Source organism: Fusarium graminearum, chromosome 1, assembly GCF_000240135.3.
Source record: "Fusarium graminearum PH-1 chromosome 1, whole genome shotgun sequence".
NCBI lineage: Eukaryota > Fungi > Ascomycota > Sordariomycetes > Hypocreales > Nectriaceae > Fusarium > Fusarium graminearum.
Genome location: NC_026474.1, coordinates 11489679 through 11514432, shown reverse-complemented (window position 1 = coordinate 11514432; position 24754 = coordinate 11489679). Strand labels below are relative to the sequence as shown.

The window sequence follows — 24754 nt, the reverse complement described above, 5'->3', positions numbered from 1 at the left end:
GTACTGAACTATCTATCGGCTCCGTGTTGAAGATAGGCGCAGAGTGTTGATATTGCTTTCACAAACATTCCAGTCAGGTCAACAGATATCAAACTGGGCCATAGCGATTGCGTCATCGGCAATGCCCGGTCTAATTGATAGTTCCGATGAGTCATGCCGATGGGAGTAAATGAATAAAAAAATCTACAATAATGTCAAACCAATATTCGATTTGCAATAATTACGGCTCAATAAAAGATCAATCCGGCCATCTCCTAAGAGTTCAATATGACTCAGAATATCTACGACAATGCCGGATTCTTCACCAAATATTCCGCGCTTGACCGATCCATTGAGGGTCTCGATGGGGCACCAGAATGGCCGCGGTTGAGATCTTTGATCCCAAACCTTGAAGGCCTTGACGTCCTTGATCTTGGTTGCGGCTTTGGATGGTTTGCTCGCTGGGCAAGAAGCACTGGAGCCAATTCGGTTCGAGCGATCGAGATTTCCACCAATATGCTAAGTCGCGCAAGAGCCATGACCAACGACACAAAGATTACCTATGAACAAGCCGACCTCAACAATGCCAGACTTTCGGAATATGGTACCGAAATCTACGATATGGTGTTTAGCTCACTGACGCTTCACTATCTTGCCAATTTACCCGGGCTTATTCAACAAGTGCAGACTGTGATCAAACCAGGAGGGACATTTGTTTTCTCTGTCGAGCACCCCATTTACACAGCGCCTACCAAGCCTGAGTTCATCACTGATGCGGCATCAGGACGAGAATATTGGCCGCTTGATAGCTATCAGAAGGAAGGCCTTCGGGTGACAGATTGGCTGGCGGAGGGAGTTCAGAAACAGCACAGGACTGTGGCTAGTTATATCAACCTCCTTCTCAAGGCAGGGTTCCAGATATCGGGATTTGATGAATGGTATCCCACGCCAGAAGAGATGGAAAAATGTGGTTGGCAACGAGTATTGGAAAGACCAGTTTATCTTTTGATTTCGGCTGTGAAGAATTGATTCATGCAGGCTCAGAGTATTGATCTTGGTTAGGTATGCAAACATTCGAGTCAGGTCAACAGATGTCAAATTACAGCATATAAATATCCAAGCGGAATCTCCCAGACCGTGTAAAGTGGTTCAGCAAATTCTGATTTAATGGCATGAGTTACAGTACGTAATCAGCCATTGCTACTGCGAGCCCATGACAGTGTCTGCCATCTGCACCTTTTCTTGACCAGGTCACAACACTCCCACGCCCGCCCTCGACTACTTTGCCGGCGCACATTTATTTTGTTGACAACGTCAAACAGCAGTAGATGATGCATTTCAAAATAATTACATCCAGCCTCCCCGCATTATTTTATTCCCGTCTTCTCAGCAAACGCGCGGGAAATTGAAGCTCCACCCGAGTGTGATTCACAAACGGAAGCAATCACAACAACCACCACGGACCTCCCTTAGGCAGCAACAGCACCAGCGCGACCTCTAGAGATTCTTGTGATCTCCGCCGTGATCTTCTTAACCTCCCTCCTTCTCTCATCATCGCCTTCAGCACCCGAGATGTTCTCTCACCTGCGCCCCAGCCTGGGAGAACCATCGCATTCGGCTCCTAACATGTTTGACCATCTACGCTCAAACACGGGCGGCGCCGTGCCCACCAACAACGAAGCTCATCCCCACCTCCAGTTCCTGAACAATGAACTTCCCAAGACCAAGTTGTCCGGGTCCGTTCCCATCTTCACCGCCGAAGTTCTGGAAGCCATCCCCGAGGACGAAAGACCGTCCCAATACGGTCTCCTCGCGCTCGACATTGCGCCTGAACCCTCCCACCCCTCCGATGCTCTGAAATTTCGCATTTTCTACAACGTTGCGGATCCAACGAGCACTTTCATCTGCGGAAGTCAAGGCTCTGGCAAAAGCCACACTCTCAGCACTATTCTCGAAAACTGCCTACTCCCGTGTCCCGCCAACCAGCTCCCTCGCCCTCTATGTGGGCTGGTGTTCCATTACGATACCTTTATCTCTGATACTGGAGGCATGCCGTGCGAGGCCGCCTACCTCTCCAGTCACGCAGGTGTGTCTGTACGAGTCCTCTGTGCGCCTTCTAACTACTGGAATATGAAGGTTATTTTTACTTGCCCCTCATTTTCAACACATTCACTGATTCATTTCATTTTCGCAGCGCATTTACAGTGGTCTGCCGAATGTCGCCGTGGAAAGGCTTCGAATCAACCAATCCGATCTCAACACCCAGCGCATGCTCGATTTGATGGCTGTCAGCTCTGTCAAAGGAGGTGGTCTCCCACTGTATCTTCACGTCGTCAGCCGCATTTTACGCGACATGCGCATCAAGCAACAAGCGAGTGGATCGGCATTTGATTACGCAACTTTCAAGGGACTGGTCATGCGCGAGGATCTGAAAGAAGGTCAGATGGTTCCGCTTCAGCAACGACTAGAAACCCTCGAGAGTTTCATGGTCCCGGGGCAAACCTCTGCCTCCAAATTGGAAACGGCAGGCCAAGGAATTAGCTGGACGCTCAAGGTAGGTAAACCCAATCTCACTTTCGAGACATTGTACTAACAGATCAATTAGGCTGGCCAACTCACGATTGTCGACCTCTCATGCCCTTGTGTTACCGCTGAGGCAGCCTGCTCCCTCTTCAACATCTGTCTGAGTCTCTTCTTGGAACAGAAGGGCACTGTCGGCCGTATCGTCGCTCTCGATGAGGCGCACAAATACATGACGGAGAGTTGCGACAGCCAAACCTTGACAGAATCTCTCCTCTCAGTGATCCGCCTTCAGCGCCACCTTGGAACGAGAGTCATTCTCTCCACGCAAGAGCCGACAATCTCACCCAAGCTCCTTGACCTGTGTTCCACTGTCATTGTGCACCGATTCACGTCGCCTGCTTGGTTCAATGTCTTGCAAAAGCATCTCGCTGGTGTGGATTCACATGCATTCGATCTCATGGCGCACATCGTTGAATTGAAGACTGGTGAGGCACTCTTATTCTGTCCCAGTGCTTTGGCCAGTGTATCTGAGAGACATGTTTCAGGGCAGGTCATCTTTCGCCGACTTGCCAACAGTCGTCTGAAAGTTCGTGTCAGGCAGAGAGTCACGGCGGATGGAGGCAAGAGTATTATGGCGAACTGATCAGTTGTCGCAAACATGTTTTTGTCGGAGAAGAGGGGAGCGAGAGGGCATTGTGTACCTCACCTGGTTCATGGTCATGTTTAGCAATGTCTGTGAGATCATCACCAGAGTATCTTATCACCTGGATTGTTATCTAGCGTTATCGTTGTTCGATCGGCTGTCCGGATATAGCCTAAGCCTCATAGTGTTCGCCGACGTGGGGTAGCCTCACGTGGGTCTTGTCGGGTCGGGTCATCGCTTATCTTGGCTATGGTTTCTACCTATCGGGATTTTATCAATTGAAACAAAAGTGCCTACCATTTCTAGTTCCAACAGCCTAAGGAACGTTTGCCTTGTCTAGACTAGCTTCCAAATTCCCGAACTTCGGGCTATCGGTGGGGATCGTCGAGGTATTGTCGCGGGGCATGGTGTCTGATAAGGTAGTGCAACCCAAATCCACCGGCTAAGTCCATCGGCCAAGAATCTGAATGTTTTCCACGCCCTAGCTACCCCATATAAGAGATAAGACTTCTATACCACCCGAAATCCGTAAAGTGCAGACATGCTGTCATTGGGATCCTGGTATATCGGCCACAGAATCGGAGATAAGTGTCTATCATGCTTCGCCTATCAGTTACTGAGGGTTAATTGTTCTGGTTGCTGGTGTCGATAAGACTTATGAGTTATTTACTTATAGCTGTATATATATCTATGAGAATGAATGAATATGACGGTGTCTAGAGAGTCAATCCATCAGCATCATAATCATTCACGATGAAACATTCCATCGCAAGCCTCGCCTTGAGCGTTGGCAGCTCATTTGCCTCTTCCCTTCCCATCCAACTCGAGACTCGTGAGCCACTCACATCACACATTGCCAATATCCATGTCAGGTTCAACAAACCTACTCAGGGTTCCTTGTCTTTCACATATGGTCCTTGCGACACTAAGTCAATCTCAGAAGCTCACCACACCATCGCTGAGACAGACAGCAAGAGTGTTTCTCGGTTGGCTTGGGTAATTCCTACCAACACAAACGACAATGGATGCATATCGGCGTGGACAAACGATGGAGCCCTCGCGGGACGCAGTGAGCCACAAAAGCTTCACCGAATAAGGCGAAGAGCGCCCCAAAAGCGTGGAAAGGGTAAGTCAATCCATTATGCTTTTTTTTCCCTGTACTAACATAAAGTTAGACTCGATCCTTATGACTGAGGAGAATGGCTTCGACGTTCTCGGTCCCTGGTTTGATGGTGTTGCGCATCTCACTAAGACAGGAACCTCCTTCGTCGATGAAGACGCTGTAAAGTCAAAGGAAATTGCCATTGTCGGTGCAGGAATGTCCGGATTGATGACTTATCTCGTTCTTTCGCAAGCCGGCATGACCAACATCAGCATCATTGAGGCTGGTCAGCGTCTCGGTGGTCGAGTGCATACAGAATACCTGTCCGGTGGGCCCTTTGACTACTCTTACCAGGAAATGGGACCCATGCGCTTTCCCTCAACTTACACGAGTCCTGAAACCAATGAGACGATGAACATTACAGATCATCAGTTGGTGTTTCAACTTGCTGACGAGATGAATAACCTCAACAAGCACGACAAGAACCTTAGTGTTGACTTCATTCCTTGGATTCAGGCGAGCCCTAATGGTCTCTCTTACAAGAACGAGTTCAAGCTTCCCAACGGCATGCCACCAACACTCGCCCAGATTGCCAAGAACGCTTCACTCGGCGCCAAGTCCAGCCTTGGACCTGAAGAGGAAGATCTCCAGGCAAAGGTAGACACTTTCATGCCCGGGTCTGATTTTAGTACTCTCATGGCCAAGAACATGTTCAAGGCTCATAAGCAGTGGCTGGAGACTGGCTTGAATGGACTTGGAGGTGATCAATGGTCCGAGTACGCTTTCATGGTCAACTACCTCAAGGGAACCGCCAACAGCACGGATGTTCTGGGTGACTGGTCTGCTGCAACATTCTGGGATACGCTCTACGAAGGCTTGTATTTCTCGGCCGCGAGTTACAAGACCATCGATGGCGGCCTTAACAGACTACCTCTATCATTCCACCCTCTTGTTGACGACATCACAACCATGGGCCGTAAGATCGAACGTGTTCGATACGACGATTCTAATGACAGGGTCACACTCCAGTGGCGCAAGCAGTACAATGATACAGAGTTCCAAGATTCAACCTTTGACTACGCCGTCATTGCCGTGCCATTCTCTATCGTCCGACGCTGGCGTCTTCCTAGCCTTCCAGCGACCATCTCCAATGCTATCAAGGGTCTTAACTACGGATCCGCCTGCAAAGTGGCCCTTGAATTCTCAGAGCGATTCTGGGAACACTACGAGAACCCCATCATTGGAGGCTGTAGTACCACTAGTGATATCCCTGGTATTGGATCCATCTGCTATCCGTCTTACAACATCAACGGTACTGGTCCCGCTACTATCCTTGCCAGTTACCAAAGCGGCGACATGGGTGTCCGATTGGCCAGTATGACTGAGGAAGAGCATGTCCAGATGGTGTTTGATGCTATGGTTGATATCCACGGCGAGTTCATCAGGGAACTATACACCGGCAAGTTCAACAGAAGGTGCTGGGCGTTGGATCCTCTTCAATCTGGTAGCTGGGCCAGTCCAACTGCGGGACAGCATCAGCTTTACATCCCCGAGTACTTCAAGACATATGACAAGGTAAGATACTTACGACATGTTAACTGTGTCTAACTAACTTTGGCGTAGATGATCTTTGTGGGAGAGCACACATCTTACACTCATGCTTGGATTGCCTCTGCGCTGGACTCCGGAATCCGTGGTGCAGTCCAGCTCCTGCTAGGTATGAACTATCCCGGTGACAACATGACTGGTTGCTAAACATTTGACAGAACTTGGCCTTATCGACGAGGCTAAGCAAGCCGTTGACAAGTGGATGGCGAGGTGGATTGAAGTGGTATGTTTCGTTCTATTTCTTACATTTCTCATTACTAACACTACTCGCTAGTAAATTCATTCAAGGGCAGAGTTGAATGATTGCATGATTCGTGAGCCAACGCATTATGCATTCGTACCGATCCCAAAGTGTTGTCGCTTGAATTCCGAGTTTGTACAACTACATATGGCTTTGTCCTCATCTTATGTCAACGACATCGAGAAGACCTTGGTTATGGCTGAAGAAAAGTACATATAAAAATATAATACACGTCTTGCAACTATATTTAGTCTTAACAAGACATATCTTCTTTAATTACCTATATTTGTCCCAAAACTGGAAACCTACGCTAAAATTAGAAAACTGTAACTTGTAGGTAACAGAAACGTTAGCCTCCTAAGTCCTAGGGTATAAAATGAGTAGTCTAAAGCATAGTCTAAGCTACCCTAGTGATTTTATCTCGAGTAGTTAATTTGTCTCATACCCTGAGGGCAGACAATGATTAACATACTGGGGCCAGGAGTATAATAGAGGAAGGCTAGCTGCATAAGGGCAGGTAAGCAGCACCGATTTTATGCAAACTAAAGGACTACAACCTCAGGCACCTATTTAACTAGCCTACAATTGGTTCTATTTATGCCACGTCATTTTCAGCCGCAATGTACTTCTGAAAGCCCTATGCGGATATATATTTCTATATTTACCCTATAAAGTAGCTCCTAGTTGAAGCCCTGTTTTAAGAGATATAATCTCTTTCAAATTTCGTTGCAGACTTTTAATCTAGCCTGAAGCTTGACCGACCCTCAAGTCAAGCGAGTTATTTTATTGATTTTATCCTGCTTTACCTGTTATAAAATACATCCATTTTGATCTGCACCCCTAGCTCCTGAGAAAGGTCATCAAGATGTGCTACTACGACCAGATTCGCTGAACCTGTGGCTACTGGAGATGGAGTTACTTTCGGTAGCATTGCACCAAGGAATATCGAGTTGGGGAAACCTGTGGATTGAAGCTCGTCTATGAAACAAAGTTTGAACCAGGATTATGCCGCCTGTGCTGCCAAACAGAAAAAAAACAGAGCCGCTATGCGGGTTTATCCCAGGATCTTGAACGTTGGGGAGGAGACACTAATCGAACCGCCGCCATCGAACAAGCACGCCTTCAGATGGAAGAAGTTGCCGACCAGATCCATCGCACGAGAGAGCAGCATGACTGCAGGGTGGAAGTTGCACAACAAAGTATTCCGGTGGAATCTAAAACGACTGTAGATCATCTTTCATCTGAACTGGTTACAGATTCAGTTGTGGGCACAGATAACGACCCCGGCGTTGCTGGTGTAACTACCGACGAAATCCAGCCAATCCGCCCACTCACCACGATTCTCCCAGACGCACCAGTTTTCTTTGGAGATCCCACCCAAAGCAGCTTCAGAGTAGACCGCGATGATATCGATGATGACCTCAGCAGTGATGGCTCTGGTAGCTGTATGTCTTCATCTACTGCCCCTACTTCAGTATCTGGTGGAGGGGGGCCAGGACAACGTGAAGCGAATGAGGCCTTCATCGACCTTCTCTACAATACTGTGGACTTGCGAAAGCTCATACATCCATCCCTATATGGGAAAGAGACGGATCGCAAACAACTAGTGGGCAAGCTTCGAAAGCTACTGAAGCTATTCGGACAAGATTTGGAGGCTGAAATACGCAGCTCGGAATCAACCCGAATGGGCGTTTTTTTCAGAAAGTCATCCAAACAACTGTCTTCTGAGATTATCATTGGGCTGTCGAAAGAAGAAAGAGGATATGAAGAAAGAGTGCCTAGAGATAGGGAAATTGACGCGGTATCCGAAGACGATGAGCTAGTTGAATCTGATTCTGGAGATGAAGCAGATATTCGGCCCAACATGCCCGGCCTCAAAAGCTTGATTGCCTCAACAAACTCTTTTTGCGCATTTATCACGCGTTTAGTTGACTTCGTCGATCCGTCTTTTGAGGCACGGCTAAAACGACTGGCCAAGTCAAAGACCAAAGGAATGAACGGTTCTGACATTCATCACATCACAGAGGTGGTATCAGAACTCTCATACTCAAAACCAAAAACCATCAACTTGTCGGAATATGAGGGGATATCATGGATCCGCAAGTCTATGGCTTCTCTCATGGCGGCGCTTCCGGGTGAGTGGGATTGGTGGCCGCTGAATGAGCCCCGACGACAGCCGCTACCCAATTGTGCTACACTCACTTGGACTTGTGTAAGTTTCTGACCAAATTACTGGAGATCATCTAACAAATACAGGTATGCGGAGATATCCGAAGAGAAGTTGTTCCTAAAACATTCGCAAGGGGCGTGATCAAGATCAGAGAACAGACACTACCTATGTCATCTCCACCATGTACCGCACCACCGGAAGTCTCTATGGCTGATACCAAACCATCTCCCACTCCATCTGGCAGCCATAGCTTACATATCTATCCGCAAAAGTCAATGCAAGATCCTACACCTTTCACTCGGACTTCTATTGTATCAGACGCTCTTCCGGTAACAATATCGATGCCATCAACAAGTCGCTACATTATGTTCTTTGTTAACTCTGGAGGGTTGCAACTAAGACCCATTGAGTCCAAGTCTCTATGTAACGAGCAGCTCTTCTGTCAATTGAGAGCTGAGTATCGGCAAGCCAAGGGCTGGTTCAAGACATGGTTCGGTCTCATGACATTTTCCCATTGTGACTTCCACCAGGTAGGCCCAGGTCCATGACATACTTGTACCACAGCTGACGTAGTACGATTGTTAGTTTGAGCAGTGGCACGAGAAACGATATTGCGAACGCCGTAGTGGTGTCCCTCCACTTTGTGACAAAGATTATTACTATCAGCCCAGGCCACTTGACGAGCCTCCATTATCGAGGCACGAATTCTACGATCGCTTCCACGGAAGGATTGACTCTGAGGCTTGTATAGTGACACGCCAGAGAATATGCAACGAGTGCGATGCAGTGGATAGGATTCCGCAGAAGAAAGAACTTGGTAGTTTCATCGGAGAGAAAAGACCTAGGTTTTACGGCATCATCGCGAGAGAAAAGAAGTCTGGCTTGAGAGTTGTTGTTTATATCTTGGTCTCTTGTATTCCAGGATTGATGTTTTTCTTCCTGTGGTTATTTTGGAAAAGGGAGAGTTTGCAGGAAGCCTCCGTGCTTCTTATGTTGTCATTCTCACTCCTTGGTATCTTGTATGCCGCTCAGCTTTTCTAGAAAACTCGAGTGTGCGCGAAAAACGTGCCCTCAAGTCCAGAGCGTTCTTTAAGGCGTTTGTAGCAGTAGTCACATAGCCGAGCGAAATAGAGTCTGAAATGGGAGGGACGAGATGGGAGGGACGAATTAGGAGGGGCTCTGTGGACGTATCCTATGAATGAAGGCGTTGTAGGTCTTGTGTGAGCATTGGAGTCATAATGCTCGAAAAAGTGTAATTGAAGATGATAACCTTATCGTCAGGGGAAGGCGTTATAGGCCATGCTCGTGGGAGTCGCTATAACTCTAGCAACTCCTCCTAGCAGCATTTAACGCAATCTCCTCCATCTACATGCCCTAAAGTCTGGTGGTTTGTTTTACACACATCGTGCGAAAGGGCTACCAACAAGGTGATTTTGATGATAAACAATTCCACAATACCTGGCACTCAGACCTGTCGCCAGGTACTCGAAAATGATCCTGTATGCCCTTGGATCATCATCCGCTGCACCGGCTCCAATAAAAATCTCATATTGCCAATTGGGATCGCAAGCCGGAAACCAACGCGGATCGTAGGAATCGTAAAACCTCTTGGGATAGTTATCTGCTCATTGGCGTTATTAGCGATGATGTGGTTCCAAGACTGGGCAACACCTACATCCATGCTGCTGCATGCGATCCAGAGCAAGAGAAATTGCGTTCCTATCTTGTTGTGGTGTAAAGGTTTTTTGTTGGAGCCCACCTAGACGCATGTTCAGATTGATGCTCTCATAGCCAAGTGAAAAACAGTGAGGCAAACATACCTTGGCCGCAGACAACATTGCCCTGAGGGATGCCCCCGATAGTCCACTGCAATTCAATATCATCGTATGCTGGCTGGCTTAGGAAGGATTGTTCTTCAGGCTCTTGCGAGGAGCGAAAGACTCGAGCCATCCTGAATAGCTGCTTGGAGGCTTCCGACAGACTGACCATCGCGTTGCCCAACGGCATGGCGTCGGCTGGTCCGAGAAGTGAGTGGTGTACAAATGAACGCGAGCTGTACGACATGCATGTAAGTTGTGGTTCCATTACTCAATGCACTGCATCCAATATCTAACCTCATTACAATTACAGACCGACCCTTATCAAATGGTCAACCTTTACCAGTCGACGGGCTTCCTCCTCGGGAACCCAGTCGAAAAGGTGACCTCCTGTCTTAAAGGCCTTATGATGGTTCTCAAGCGATGTCAGGGTCAACAGTGTGTTTCCCATGGAATACACTACATCCAACGGGTAATGTGAATAGTCTACGCGACGCACTTCACTCAAAGTATGACGCGTTCTATGAAAAGGACATGCCACAAGTTTTTTTTTGAGGAATGTGTGCCGGGTTTTATCATCTCCAAGGAAGGCCCTCAAGTCCCGTCAATATTTGGCAAGACGAAGGAGGAAGCGAAATATGACTTCTTGAAGGGATCCCATTGGGCGGATTGGGCATAAGTCTGATACAGATACGTTAGATCAGAGTGTCATTTCATCTATCTATTGATGCATTATTCTCATCTAATGAAGGGATTCATTAATGTGTAAAGAAGGGTCGGTGGTGGGCAATCTTACACCAAACATGACCTAGTATATATATTAGTTACTGACTCAACAATGACTAATCCTTTCTTAACAGATCCATTGATGATATTTATTAATGACAAAGTACGCATATGTACCTTTGGTCCTATGATCATGCAAATCATCTACATTAAAAACTAGGTTAACCGCGAAATGGAAATCAACTACTATTAAAAAAGAGCCTGAGAAAGTAGAAAAGAGGTACAAAGAAGCAAAAACATGGACAAACTCTATCTATTTGTATAAAGATTACACCCATATAAGAAATATTCCAAATCATCGAATTAGTTAAAATAAAAAGCAAGTCTTTCTTGCTATCATGTACCCTTAATAGTGCCAAAGCCTAGCTATGGATATACGTCAATAAACGTGACAACCAGCTCCGCGAAGTCACGACTGGACTAGCAGGCTGTGCTACAACTGAGAATCGAGTAAACGAATTCTTCGCGAGAGCATCGTGAACTTCTTTATAAGCATCGTAGCCGTATAGCCATGGCTGGACTTCGGGACAGGTCCAGCGACTAGGAAAGGGTGCCTTGAGTTCTTTTTTCCCCAGCTGAGATAAGAATATCTCGTCGCGTTTCACTTGCTGGGGTCCGTCGACCATATGGAATGACTCCCGCTGTGTCAAGGTAGGTTGTTAGCACATACCCTCTATGTTTGAATGCAACCGGGGAAACAAGTTTCTGAATACACGTACCTGCTTAAATGTTTCTCTCACAATCGCCTCTCCACGACTCTTACGCATCTTTTCATAGAGCTTCAAGGCTTCGGGAATTTGGTTACGAGCCTCAACAGCGCCTAGTAAGAGTCCCAACACTGCGCCATCCTCGATCGCTGAGTTTGCGCCTTGTGCTAAATACGGGAGCATAGGATGACAGGCATCCCCACTAGTAACCTGTTAGCTACTTTCGTTTTCTGGAATTTGAAAATAATAGATGACATACATGAAGACAAAGTTGGATTGGTCGTTGATCCAATGTTGCATTTCGTCGTCTAAAGAGAGTTGGTCAGCTCAGAACTAACACCCAGTGCTTCCAAGTAGTGAACTCACGATGCATTAGCTTCCATCTGTCAACTTCAGTCACAAGGTCAAGAAAGCGAAGTAGGATTGGATCCCAGCCTTCAAACAGGGCTTTCATCTGGTCAACCGATCCAGGAAGCCTACTGGCTCCTGGTGGGAGATCGTCTGGAACAAGCAAGACAATATTGTACATATTGCCGCCTCGGAGAGAGTAACCCACAGCGTGTGCCCCAGGTCCAATCCAGAAATGGCACGAACAGTGCTTGACCCAGTCGATCAACTCGGGATCTTTGATGTCATCCAAATTGAGAACAACTCTATACGCCAGATCTCCTGTCGGCTTAGGCATATCTTTGGTGCCGAGAAAAGCACTGCGACATCGCGACCACAAGCCGTCGGCGGCGATAATCAGATCGGCCTTTGCCTCTGTTCCATCCTGTGTGGTGATTTTGGGAGTATTAAAGTCGATGTCTATGACCTTTTGTGACAACTTGAGCTTGGCGCCTAGCTCTTGTGCTCGTTCTAGTAGGGATAATTGGAGATCGACTCGGTGGACGTCAACGAAGGGCGCGCCGTATTGTTTTCGAATCTTCTTGTCAAAGTCTTCTTCCAAAGCTAGGAGCTGACCTGAGTAGCGATGGACAGCGAGGTAGGTGGGCTCGGCGACGGAATCCCAGAACCTTTGGGGCAGGTCCCACTGGTGCAGCAGACGAGATGCGTTAGGTGTGACTTGCAATCCAGCACCGACCTTGAGGAAGACGACGTTAGAAGATGTTAGTTGTATAGACATTAAGTGGTTGTAGCTTACCTCTTGTAGTGCAGTTGCAGACTCGAATATGGTGACTTTATGCCCCGACAGTGAACACGACACAGCTGCAGCAAGACCGCTAAGTCCAGCACCTACGATGATGATATCCAGTGGGACAGAGCTCCTCCGGTGGGTAAATACGGCTTTGCTATGATCGTCCATCTCGTCTGATTCGACAAACAGCGTTGTATGGAACTCTTGAGTGCGTGTGAAACAAAATCTATCGCTAGGCCAAGGCTGGGCAGCTTGGTAAATGTATACCGCGAAAAGTTCAAAAACATTTCTTAAAACTAGGCAGGCTCAATGTCTACCATTCCAAGGCCATAGTCTAGACCAGCGCTACCAAACCCCAACATGCTTTGCGGCCTATCAAGTTGTCGCCGGATCTGAATCTGGGATCCGGGGGTAATCCGATACCCTGGTCCATACTCGCCAAACTGTCCCGAGTGTATTCGGGAATTCCGAGTATTTTGTCGTTGATCCACTACCACTATGTCCCGGGACTAACTACTTTTCAAGGTCCCGACCTCGGCTATAGCAGTCGGATCCTGACTTGTCTTGAAACAGTCAAGCGCCGAACAAGAAGAGAAGTAACAAAAGTCCTACTGATGCAGTCGTCTGCAATGACAGCGATCAAAATAACCAGCCTTTCGATCATCCACTAAAAGTCACAATGAGTCCCAAAGGTCCTTATCGTCTCATGACTGTCAACACAGCACCAGAACGGGCGAAGCGCGTCATTGGCGCTATGGTCGAGAACCTCAAAGAAAGCTACACAATTGATTATGTCGTCAATTCAGAAAGTAAGTCACACATAACTGCCGTCTTGAAGATAGAGTCATAACCATTTCGGGTCAGGAATTGAAGATGTTCACGCTCTGGTGGAGGAGTACCGTCCCGATGTCTTGGTATGTTGACAGCGTGCAAGCAAACGATTTTCAGTACTCACACTTTCTAGTTTACGGCTTCGATGTGGACTGAAGAACAGAGCAGGGAAGTGGAGGAAACGGCAAGAAAGATTGTTCCTGAAATCAAGTTTCATGCAATTCCATATGGTCTCCAGGTGGCGAAAGGTCCCGACGCTATTGTTGAATATCTCACTGAGAAGGTACCAGCGTTGCTGGAAGCTTGAATGAATAGATCTAGATGGACGGACATCAGAGTATCACGATAATTGGCAGATAGAAACATAGGAGACGTAATAATTAGATTGCCTATGCTACTTGGTTCACGACTCCTAGACCGCTTATATTTCCACCTCAATAACTGCATGGTCCTTCTTGGTAGCATCATCCCTCTTGACTTTACGTGAGCAGACTGTTTGCATTGATATTCCATTCTCGGAGACTCTCATTAGATGATTCATGGTGGATTGATGGAAAATGTCCGAGTGACAATAACAAGTCAAGTCGTTGTTGTAATGTTCATTATGTCAATAAGATGCCAATCCAAAGCAATTGACTCCATTCTGCCTAAAACATCCCCCGTTAACCTGTACACCAAGTCTAACCCATGACATTATCCCCCTTCTATCTACGACTGTCAAAACCATCATATCATTTCCCTCCTCCATTAAGACTCATTCTTAAAAGTACTGACTAAAGTGCCAATATGAGGCAGAATCTCCACGGAAAACTCATCTCCATCGCTGATTGTAACCTTGGGTTGACGTCCAACACCCACCCCAGCAGGTGTACCGGTAAGAATAACTGTTCCAGGCAGGAGTGTTGTACCTTGAGACAGGAAGCTTATCAAGGTCGGAATATCGAAAATGAGGTCACTATTCCAGGGATGTCAGATAAATTCGTTGAGAAGAAACAATCGGTCGGAACTTACTCGGCACCGCAGTCCTGTAGGACTTGATCCTTCTTCAAACCACGGATATTGAACATTGAAGGATCAGGCACAAGATCCTTAGAAACTAAAGCCGGACCTAATGGACACGAGCCGTCAAAGCCTTTGGAGAAACACCATTGAGACTGGCCAAATTGGCTGGTGCGGCTGGAGATATCGTTCGCGGCTGTGTAGCCCAGAACATACTCCATCGCTTCCTCTTTGGTTACGTTTTTGGCTGCCCTGCCTATGACCACAGCTAGCTCGGCCTCGTAGTCGCCGCAGTCATCAATCTGTGTCAGTTTAGGCAGAGGGGTGATAGATGGCCAGGGGTTCCCTATCGAGGTGCTGGGCTTTCTACCAGGACAGGTCAGAATGCTACTCATAGTACGTTTTTCGTTGGTTCAACTTGCAGGAAAAGGGTAGGTACTGTTGGAATATCTAGACCAACTTCTGCGGCATGACTCTTGTACTTTAGAGTGCAAATGGGCGCGATGATTAGTTAACTGTACATCAAGGCGTTGGTTCTTCATCTTACATTTAGCCCAATACATCTGATAGTACCAACCTCACTACTGTCCAACGGCGAAAGTATGCGGCTTACAACAGCTGTTTCTCCCGTCTTTTGGCCTGGTTTCAAGACAGAGAGACCAGAAAAGACATGGACCTTGACCTCGCGACTCTGACGAAGTGCAACGCCAATGTCAAGATCATCTTCTGCCGGTTGACCGATAAGAACCTTTGCAGGTTCTGTGGTTGAAATGAAACGCACGAGACCTATAAATTGTGTCAGAACAGTTGGGTAGGTGAATATGAGTAAACTAGGTCGTTCATACGTGAAAACTGTCGCAATGCCATGGCTACAAGCGAGAGGTTTAGTTGGAAACGGATAGATAACAAACAATTTGCTTTCATATTCTCAGCGGGAAACATTCCATTTTCTTATCTTTACTCGGTCATTTTGATCAGAATACCTACACCCCTCTTGCCCTGATTAGTGTTGTCGAGTGCCGCATTCGGAACACCAAATTCTGACCCGACTTTGGCTTCGGCTTCGGCTTCCACCACAAACTCGGAAGCGGATTATGGGGCCTCGACATTGCCGACGTCCGGTCCGACAATGCTTGTCGTACCATATTTTGGGTTCAGCGAAGTAATCATCTATGATGAAAGAATAGATAGACAGTCAAATTTCGGATTAAACAGTTACTGTCAATTCTCAGATATATGCACTGTTCCAATATCACCAAACCCCAATCTATTGTTCCTATCATTCCCCATCAGCATACATTCTCGCAAGTCAACTTCCTACCTGTGGCCATGGCATCAGTAAATGGTACTGAAGGGGCGGCGTATCGCCAATTCCTCCCGGATCTTTCTACGCCGAGGTTCACCACTATGAAGAAACAAGATGCCCATGAATACGCTGAAGCCTTCAAGAGCGGGGGAAACCCACCTTGGCTCCACGGCTTGTACAAACACTGGATCAGTTTACTTGAGGACCCGTTCAAGGGCGTTACCAGCGACGGTACGTGGCGTCAAAATGATAACTAATATTTAACCTGGTATCTGACAAGAAAAAAACAAAAGGCCATGTTAGACCAGGACTCTTCAACCTACAGGATGAAGAAATTCCAATTCATGACATTGCCAACGCTGCCAATGCCGTCATTGGAGCAGCAACCAAGGATCAGGTCCACCGAATGATGTTTCATATTGATTCCCCTGAATGGCGAACTTGGTCGAATCCAGAATTTCTCCTAAGCGATAAGGGAATTCGGTTAGATGAAGTCAGCAGTGATCTTCGAGATCGAGTCATGAAGGTTCTACAAGCGACGTTATCAACCAACGGATATGAGAAAGCAGTTGGCGCCATGAGAATCAATGGTTTCCTTGGGGACTTGGTCGAATCACCAGCAGTAATGAATGAATTTTCTTACAACTTTGTCCTCTTTGGTAAACCTTCAACGGACAGACCTTGGGGCTTCTCTTTCTATGGACATCACCTTTGCCTGAGCATCTTCCTGTACAAGACCCAAATTGTTATATCACCTTGGTTCACTGGTGCTGAACCAAACTTAATCGACCATGGCCCCTACAAGGGGACCAGAATTTTATACATCGAGGAAAGGCTAGGTCTGGAGTTGATGCAAAGTCTCGACGCGGCGAAAAAAAGCCAAGCTCAAATCTACAAAGACATGCATGACAGCGAGATGCCTCACGGTCGGTGGAACCACGACGATCAAAGGCATCTTTGTGGTGCATATCGAGATAATCGTATTATACCTTATGAAGGGACTCTAGTTTCTGATATGGACGACGTACAAAAGTCTATTGTGGAACAGATATTCGAGCAGTACCTCATCTACCTCCCAGAACAAGCCCGCGAGATGCGCCTCGACAATATCCGTCGATGGTTTCACGAAACATACTTTTGTTGGATTGGAGGCTTTGGTGATCAAGACCCCTTTTATTATCGATTGCAAAGCCCAGTAGTTATAGTCGAGTTTGATCATCATTCTGGGGTTTTCTTAACCAACAGTGAACCTGCCAAGTTTCACATCCATACTCTTCTACGCACACCAAACGGGGGTGACTATGGAATGGCACTGCGGCCCATGATTCCAGGCAAGGAGCAAGGATTTCTGTGGGAGGAAAAGGCTTGATCGTTGAGAATTATACATTTTCTATCAGACTGCACAAGGGCCACATGGCGCTGCTCACTCTGGCTGTGTGCTGTGATCAAGGCTCTTGTGGAGTTCGTCAAAGACAGTTATCATTTCGCCTAGTGGAAAGTCCAAAAATTCGAAGCCAGCCAACTCAAACTGCCGCCTGCCATCAGTAGATTCTCCAAGGTGATATGAAGTCAAGTGGTCACTTACGTCCAAGGACGTCCATGGACCAGGTGTAGGGGCCTGTTGAACGTTGATAGAGTCCGAAACGACGATTCTATCCGATGTGCCGTTGGGAATAGTGTTGAGCTCTCGCAAAAAGTGCTTGATGACTTCTGCAGCACTCCGCGCCACTACTGATTCGTCCATGGCTTCTAGAATCTCCATGGCCGTTTCAATCAAGGCAAGATTGCCTGTGTTGGGGCGCTCCTTTGTTCGCGACTCATACAGGAGTAGAACAGAAGCTGCGATTGTGATGTATGTTGTGTTGTACCACCTGCCATTACTGCATAAGCCAATCTGCAATTGTTATGATTAATGATTCTTCTTACCATGTCCGGAAGTAGGTGTGGACCTTGTATGTCTCGTGCATAATTTCTATAGTCCTTTGAGCTGACGACACACACTTGTCTACTGCTCCATTCAACGCATTCGACGATTGTTCGTCGGGCTCTGGTGTGCATCGAGTGAGAAACGGTCGGAATAGAAGCATCATGACATTGTAGTATTCTATCATAACCCGAGTTAGGATTAGTATTGAAGATATTTCTGAGAATACGTACTGAGTTCCAGAATAAGTCTTTGTTTCCGCCGCCAATCTGGGTCTCGTAAAGAGATGTTTCGTCGTTGAGGTAGGCCTTCGAGCCAAGTGTCCAAATCGCGCTCTATTTGACATGCCAAATCAATGGTCTCAAGAATTGGTAATTCAGAGTGATATATCCCTATAGAGACCTTTCGCATGATCCGACCGAACTGTACCATTGCTGAGATGATGGCATATTCGGAATCATCGATTGGAGGCATTGCGCGATTGTGATATTGGTCTTGACCTAGTGTGTCGGGTCGACCGAGAAGAAAGCTCATTTCACTAATGAGTCGATGTCAATTAGTTCATGGAAGAAGACTACCGAAGGACAAGTGAGATACGAACATTTCCAACGAGTAGATACCCCTGTTTCATTCGTGTCAGTCAAGGTCAAATACCGAAGTGAGATACTGTAGTCTTAACTTACCACCATGTTCTTGACATTGTTAAAACACTTTTTGCATTTGGACTGTTCCTTTCGCGGTTCATCCCCACAGCTAGGCAAGAACGTATTGCCCAGCCCAGATACATGTAGGCGACTATTTTGATATTAGCGTAAAGTCAAAGGTGCCTCCCTCGGTTATTTAACAGATACTCACGATTTGGATTTAGTTCATTCTGGCATACCTTGGCCTGTACGGGAAACACAGTCAGCTCCTACAGCTCCAACAGAAACACATTGACATACCATGACATAGAAGCACTGTATCGTCTCCATTTGACTGCTGAACTGTATGTCGTCCAGAAGCGTCTGGGCTTCAGCAAAAAGCTTTCTGCTCCATTGGAAGCGACTAAGGCCATCAAGCGTATCCTCATTCCAAGTGCGAGTCAAGGCACCCAAGGACAATACGCTCAAGTAGAGAACGATAAAGTGCACATCGCTATGGTTCGTACCGCGCCAAAGCCCATTGGAGCGGGTCAGAAAGTCTTCTTTGTCAATTATCGGGTGAACATAGTGTATACCTCCAAAGTAGCCTTCGATAAATGTGTTGGCCCGCTTTGAATAGAATCCGCTGGCAGCGAGGGTGCCAGTCAGATCTGAAGCGAAGCTTCGTCTTGACACGAAACTGGGGTTGTGCAATACTGAGACAAATGAAAACGGTTTGCGCTCGGCTGGATTAGATGACATAAGTCTCTGTTCACGCAGTCTTTGCAGATTATCCAAAAAGGACATGGAAGACGTGTTGCCGTGGTACTCGATGCCGTTGGTATGCTGATTCAATTCTGCGATTTCGCTCTCCTCGCTTGGCGAAATTGCTGGGGCCTGGACCTGGACCTGGCTGTTTGATGGATCGCTGATGGATGTGGGCGGTAGTCTGGTCCTGGCCGATACTGGCGATTGAAGGCATTCCTCATCCTGTCGTTGGCCATGGTTCCCAAAGAGCTGAATTTCAAGACCGGGGCTCGGTTCTTGGATATCAAGATTTAGAGGCCCTACATCATTACTGATATCGCTTTGGTGATTTAGTTAGCATTGAGGCCACGTTTACAAGGTAGACGCATAAAGACTACTTACCTCGTGAGCGATGCTCGATCGTTCACTGGTCGATAACCTCTACCATACTTGCATTCGGCGCCGCTTCCTACCAGCCATCTCGTGTCAGTTCAGTCAGGATTTCCAGCGATGAGACGACCCAACATACGCTTGCAGTGACTGCATGGTTGAGCTTCGGAGCACTTGTACTTCTTTAGTCGACACCTGTCGCAAGCGAGGACTGCACGCGGAACTCGACGCCTTTTGGTGGCTGGTGCGGACGCGTCATTCCCATTTGATGACTGTGTCTCCATCTCGACCGCGAGCGGTTCACAGTGAAGCTTTTAATTGTCGATCGAATTATCGGAATATCCGACCTTCAAAGTTATAGTGTAACAGAGACAGGATTGGGGGCTGGCGATGTGATAGTTGGAGCGAAAGGAGTACCAACTCTACCCCAGACGAAAGAAGCAGTTTTGTTAGGGAGAGAGGGTGACAATACCCGCTACAGCAACCGAACTGTGGGGATTGATACGCCACTACCACATAACTAATGCTGTCCGGGTGCGGGGAAGTGGTGCAAGGTCATTCCAACAGTAAATACAGGGTAAGTCAGGCAAAATAATGATACCCATCAACTACTACGAAGTTCAACTAATTTGGATCTTGCTTTTAGTCGGACTCTTGCTAAACAAGCTCAAGTAAAACAGGTGAAAGCTTTTGAATTTCCATCCAGCATTAAAAAATGAAAAAATGAACATGTCATATCATCAATCCAGAACCTGTCCCTTCGTCATGGGTTAATTGTTGACAAACTATTCATGACCAGTAACCCATTTCTTCTGTAGGTACTTTCTAAAAATTTAGATTGGAAAACACTTGATCACTATGTTGGTGATTTATCTATGAATATCGGTTTATTCCCGCCTAGCATTGAGCTTCTCAATTGCATCTCTGAGCTTAGCCTGATCTAGAGCAGTAGCCTCATCCGGAAGCACAAAACCCTGGTAAGACTCGCCAGCCTGATGAATCAATTCTTCAATACCTGGTCCATCCGTAAAAGACAACAATCGAACATATCTCGATCCAAAGTCGAGCTTGAAAGATTGGCCTGCGGCAATCATGACTGTTTCACCTTCATGAAGAGCCACCCACTCCTCATCGCCTCTGATATTGACACGAAGCGTACCCTCCTGCATGCACAAACAATGGTCAACGTCCGGAAAGACCAAGTAATCCGAAAATAAAGACGCCTTGTACGAGCCAGATGACTCAATACTCGAAATGGCGAATTTCCCTCCACTCTCTTTAGTAGTGATAAAAGGACGAGACATGACACCGCCAGCCATCCAACGAGGTCCGGTATTAGCTCGAAGAAAATACGGCTTCAACTCTCCTGGGAGAACGCTTTCGGCTTCCTCCCATTCTCCTACAGCTGGGGGCTGATAGTCCCGAACGAAATGAACATCAAAGTCTTTGGGAGCTGACATAACCTTGGGTATCACATGCGATTTCAGATCGCGATCGTCATGCTCTGGTACCAGGTTACCCTCGAAAGGTTCACCAATGTAGCGAAAAAAGTCGATCCAGTCACCTGGCACAACTAAACCGAGTGTTTCCGTATGGGGACCGAGCAATTCGGGATTGTGAATGATATTCTAGACAAAACATTGTCAGATCAATCATCAGTAGCTACAGAGAAGTCACGAAACCACTTACTGGGGGCACATAGGCGAAATCGCCAGGACCCATTATACGGCACTTATCGCCGTTCCAAAGCTTCATAAAGCCTTTTGTTACCAGAAAAACATCGTGGGCTTCTTTGTGATAGTGAAAGCCGGGTGCATCCGACAGGACAGCGCCACTTTGGAAAACCGACATCTGGCCATTGGTCTGTTGAGTGGAAGCAAGGATACGGAATGTGCCTTTGCTTCCAGGTATGGAAAGACGCTCTCCCTCGAGCTGCTGTATGATATAGCTCGTCCTTGACGGCGGTGGGGTTGTATGAATGGGAATAGGCATTTTGAAAATTGCAGAGAGACGATTAAATAGTAGGTAGACTTGTGAAGTTGGGCACGTCTCTACGTAATATCGAGATGCTGTTGCGAGGTGAAGTTATATAACAACTAACAAGTTCTCATAAAGTCACAGACTTGCAACGTGACAGGGTTTACATTAGCGGATACACTAAGAAATCGGCCACTACCATGGAGGCTGTCGGGTAGGAAAAAGGTGTGAGGGGTATTCGGGAAATCCGAGAGTGAGGGGTAGCTCGGAACAAGATGACCATGACCATGGCCCGAAACAAAGTACCAAGTTACCACACTCCAACAAGGATGGGAGGGGCATAAAAACGGCCATATGAACAACCCCAATCAGTACCGGCTCAGAGAAAAAAAGAAGATTAACTGAAAAAATAAAGAGACAAACGATGACTGCGCAAGACAAGTTCAAGATCATTTACAAAACTATACAAGGGAGTGGCATTGATGCTACTGTTTTCATACCTCTAAATTCCAAGTCGTCATGCCCTGTCAGTGAGTGTTTCGAAATTCTATCTTGTCAGTTTTCTACAATATCTAATGTCATCTGCTATCAGTAATCAATATCCATGGAGGAGCATTCATGCTCGGCGCATCTGAGATGGTCAATCAGGACCAAATTCAAGACTGTCTGGACCGGGGCTGGATCGTAGTCGTTCCTAACCATCGGCTTTGTCCACAGGTAGACTTATTCAACGGTCCAATGCAAGATTGTAGAGATCTTCTCGCATGGATATACAATGGTGAACTGGAACGATCCATCCACCAGAATTCGCATCCACATATTATCTGCGACCTTGAACACGTTTTTGCTTTTGGAACATCGTCTGGAGGCCATCTATCCTTGTGTCTGGTATGCACATTAAGTGACTTATACGAGGCAAGTCTATGATACTAACGTTATATCTCAGGGCTTTGGAGTGTCCCGTCCAGTTGCTGGGATCCTTGACTTCTACGGGCCTTGCCGCTTTGATGATCCTTTCTGGACAACCGGACTTCCACATATAGCTGCAAAGCTGCCCGCGAACTTGAGCCAGGAATTTATCAATCACGTCTTTGCAGAGACACCGGTACCTATACGAGGCGGAGTCTCTCTTGAAGGTCAAGCAGGACCAGCAGGTCCCAATTTCAAGGATCCTCGACAAGCCTTTGCCTTTACACAGATAGCAAATGGAAGGGTTATGGATACATGTTTTCCCTCTCGAGACTGGAAAATGGTCGATCCAATTCTCAACATCAGTCCTCAGTTTCCCCCAACGTTTATCGTTCATGGGCTAGCAGACACAATGGTCCCTATTTCTTTGAGTAGGGCTTTGCGAAAGGAAATGGACAAGCATGGCGTGCAATGCCAAATGGTAGAGATTCCAGATGAAGAGCATACTTTCGCTGCCAAGATGAAAGCCGGTTCGCAAACCTGGGACCTACAAAGACAAGGCTTTGACTTCCTTGAGAGCTTAATAATAAAGTAGTGCAGATTTGTATATTGTATAATAGCATACTTGTTGGGATAAAGACACTCCGGATCACGCTAGGTCGCTGCTACCTTCACAGATTCTGCCGATCTCTACCGCTTTTAAATAAGAAAGTTTCCTGGCCGACTTTTCCCACTCTTCAGCAACGTAATATCTAAGACAACACAAACATTAGAATATGCCTGCGTTACCAAAGACATACAACAGCATCGATAAATATGCGAAAGACATCATCGAATTCATTGAAACGCCCCTAGTCCGCCAGATTACTGGGGGCATCCACGTCAACGACTCACTCATCTTTAATGCCTGGGACGTCCTGCCTAGGGAATGGACATCCTGGTGGACATCGTTTCCAGATCATCGCATAGTCCAGCAAGACTTAATAGACAGTATCCAAGAGTCGGATCATCCAATCGCGGCAAATGAAGAAATAGATAAATTCCAACGACCTCCACCCCTCACAGACCGGCCAGAGTCGCTGTCCAAGTGGCTCAAGAACATCCAGTCACTCGCCCTCCCGCGACACCAGCGACCTGGCAAGGTCATAACCCTCCCAGAGATTCTAACAAATCGCATGAAGACCAAAAAGATTGCAGAAGTCTCTACAGCCGCTGCATACATCCACGACGTGTGCCAAACAAATAACATAACCCACGTCATTGACATGGGCTCGGGCCAGGGGTACCTCTCAATTTCCCTAGCCTACCTCTTCCCAGAACTACACGTGCTAGCCATCGACGGCAGCGAGTCCCAGATTGCAGCCTCAAAAGCCTGCGCAGGTAGTCTTGGCATTCATGAAAGCAGAATTCAGCATATGCAGCGCTACATTGACGGCACACCACCTTTGGCGGATGAGATAGCTGCCTGGGCCGGAGGGGAGAGGTGCATGCTCGTCGGCCTCCACGCGTGTGGGAATCTCTCTGAGCATATGCTACGGTACTTCTCCACCGTCCCATTCATTGTGCGTCTAGGTGTCGTTGGATGTTGCTACAACCACATCGTTCCGCGTTCTGCCACTTATCCTGGGGGATTTCCCATCAGTACAATGATGCGAGAGAAAAACGTCTCCCTGAGTGCTACGGCGCTTATGACGGGTTGCCAGGCACCGAATAACTGGGAAAGGGCGGATCCAAGCAAAGAAGAGTCGGTATACTCCAAAAGGCGCTTCTACCGAGCCTTGTTGGAGAAGATCTTCCATGATAAAGGAATAGAGCTCGAGAAGGAGGAAAGACCAACGTGGGGTGTGCTAAACGGAGATGTGGCTAGCTTTGATGCGTTTGCACGCAGAGCAATTGGGTACCTGGACGTTGACGAGAGCAAAATCAGCGATGCTGACCTGGTAGCTTATGAGGAAAGGTATCGAGGATATCAAGGCAAAGTGGCAATTCTCTGGACACTCAGTGTCATGTGCTGCAAGGTTGTCGAGAGCGTAATTGCTCTTGATCGGTACTCGTTCCTTACAGAGAATGGAGGGCAAGAAGTTGATATCATACCGATCTTTGATTATGAAATATCACCACGGAATTTAATGCTTATAGCTAATAAGACATAGATGTATAATTTACACGGCAGAGGTGCGTCTTAACTGAGATTGAAATTGGCCAAAAGTTCATCAGACGATGCTGGTTCAACCCACCGGATGAGTGAAGCGTAGTTTAGAATTCTCTAGGCAATAGTGGCACATGAAGAGCATCTAGCTGTATCAAGATATTTATATTGTTGCGTTCCAAACC

General features: G+C 47.0%; 12 protein-coding genes across 12 annotated transcripts; 7 read left to right on the top strand and 5 right to left on the bottom strand.

Annotated features, from left to right (window-relative positions):
• Positions 1-267: 267 nt before the first annotated feature.
• Positions 268-1008, top strand: FGSG_10647 (uncharacterized protein; the record flags this gene model as incomplete). The annotated part of the gene is made up of 1 exon (XM_011321352.1): positions 268-1008. One exon carries the CDS (start codon positions 268-270, stop codon positions 1006-1008), a length of 741 nt encoding a protein of 246 aa, XP_011319654.1.
• Positions 1009-1551: 543 nt separating this feature from the next.
• On the top strand, positions 1552-3145 carry FGSG_10646 (uncharacterized protein; the record flags this gene model as incomplete). Its single annotated transcript, XM_011321351.1, has 3 exons — positions 1552-2073; positions 2174-2533; positions 2585-3145. 3 exons carry the CDS (start codon positions 1552-1554, stop codon positions 3143-3145), a joined length of 1443 nt encoding a protein of 480 aa, XP_011319653.1.
• Positions 3146-4331: 1186 nt separating this feature from the next.
• On the top strand, positions 4332-6154 carry FGSG_13802 (L-amino-acid oxidase precursor; the record flags this gene model as incomplete). The annotated part of the gene is made up of 4 exons (XM_011321350.1): positions 4332-5822; positions 5871-5964; positions 6014-6065; positions 6130-6154. 4 exons carry the CDS (start codon positions 4332-4334, stop codon positions 6152-6154), a joined length of 1662 nt encoding a protein of 553 aa, XP_011319652.1.
• Positions 6155-7076: 922 nt separating this feature from the next.
• FGSG_13801 (uncharacterized protein) lies at positions 7077-8839 on the top strand (the record flags this gene model as incomplete). The annotated part of the gene is given in 4 exon segments (XM_011321349.1): positions 7077-7148; positions 7160-8308; positions 8353-8796; positions 8801-8839. Coding segments are annotated over 4 exon segments (1704 nt in total).
• Positions 8840-9660: 821 nt separating this feature from the next.
• FGSG_10644 (uncharacterized protein) lies at positions 9661-10273 on the bottom strand (the record flags this gene model as incomplete). The annotated part of the gene is made up of 3 exons (XM_011321348.1): positions 9661-9887; positions 9942-10025; positions 10087-10273. The coding sequence occupies 3 exons, from the start codon at positions 10271-10273 to the stop codon at positions 9661-9663; spliced, it is 498 nt and encodes a 165-aa protein (XP_011319650.1).
• A 958-nt stretch (positions 10274-11231) lies between these two features.
• Positions 11232-12702, bottom strand: FGSG_10643 (uncharacterized protein; the record flags this gene model as incomplete). The annotated part of the gene is made up of 4 exons (XM_011321347.1): positions 11232-11510; positions 11589-11778; positions 11836-11884; positions 11943-12702. 4 exons carry the CDS (start codon positions 12700-12702, stop codon positions 11232-11234), a joined length of 1278 nt encoding a protein of 425 aa, XP_011319649.1.
• A 591-nt stretch (positions 12703-13293) lies between these two features.
• FGSG_10642 (uncharacterized protein) lies at positions 13294-13914 on the top strand. The gene is made up of 3 exons (XM_011321346.1): positions 13294-13523; positions 13579-13628; positions 13679-13914. The coding sequence occupies exons 1-3, from the start codon at positions 13394-13396 to the stop codon at positions 13850-13852; spliced, it is 354 nt and encodes a 117-aa protein (XP_011319648.1). The 5' UTR covers positions 13294-13393; the 3' UTR covers positions 13853-13914.
• A 378-nt stretch (positions 13915-14292) lies between these two features.
• Positions 14293-16268, bottom strand: FGSG_10641 (uncharacterized protein; the record flags this gene model as incomplete). Its single annotated transcript, XM_011321345.1, has 8 exons — positions 14293-14500; positions 14557-14846; positions 15158-15330; positions 15532-15543; positions 15687-15714; positions 15866-15931; positions 16010-16034; positions 16174-16268. The coding sequence occupies 8 exons, from the start codon at positions 16266-16268 to the stop codon at positions 14293-14295; spliced, it is 897 nt and encodes a 298-aa protein (XP_011319647.1).
• A 1005-nt stretch (positions 16269-17273) lies between these two features.
• Positions 17274-19818, bottom strand: FGSG_10639 (uncharacterized protein; the record flags this gene model as incomplete). The annotated part of the gene is made up of 8 exons (XM_011321344.1): positions 17274-17721; positions 17777-17954; positions 18008-18312; positions 18458-18569; positions 18630-18663; positions 18719-19484; positions 19547-19613; positions 19674-19818. 8 exons carry the CDS (start codon positions 19816-19818, stop codon positions 17274-17276), a joined length of 2055 nt encoding a protein of 684 aa, XP_011319646.1.
• A 603-nt stretch (positions 19819-20421) lies between these two features.
• FGSG_10638 (uncharacterized protein) lies at positions 20422-21526 on the bottom strand (the record flags this gene model as incomplete). Its single annotated transcript, XM_011321343.1, has 2 exons — positions 20422-21162; positions 21224-21526. The coding sequence occupies 2 exons, from the start codon at positions 21524-21526 to the stop codon at positions 20422-20424; spliced, it is 1044 nt and encodes a 347-aa protein (XP_011319645.1).
• Positions 21527-21935: 409 nt separating this feature from the next.
• Positions 21936-23015, top strand: FGSG_13800 (uncharacterized protein; the record flags this gene model as incomplete). Its single annotated transcript, XM_011321342.1, has 3 exons — positions 21936-22041; positions 22104-22399; positions 22458-23015. The coding sequence occupies 3 exons, from the start codon at positions 21936-21938 to the stop codon at positions 23013-23015; spliced, it is 960 nt and encodes a 319-aa protein (XP_011319644.1).
• A 181-nt stretch (positions 23016-23196) lies between these two features.
• Positions 23197-24573, top strand: FGSG_13799 (uncharacterized protein; the record flags this gene model as incomplete). The annotated part of the gene is made up of 1 exon (XM_011321341.1): positions 23197-24573. The coding sequence occupies one exon, from the start codon at positions 23197-23199 to the stop codon at positions 24571-24573; it is 1377 nt and encodes a 458-aa protein (XP_011319643.1).
• Between the last annotated feature and the right edge of the window lie 181 nt (positions 24574-24754).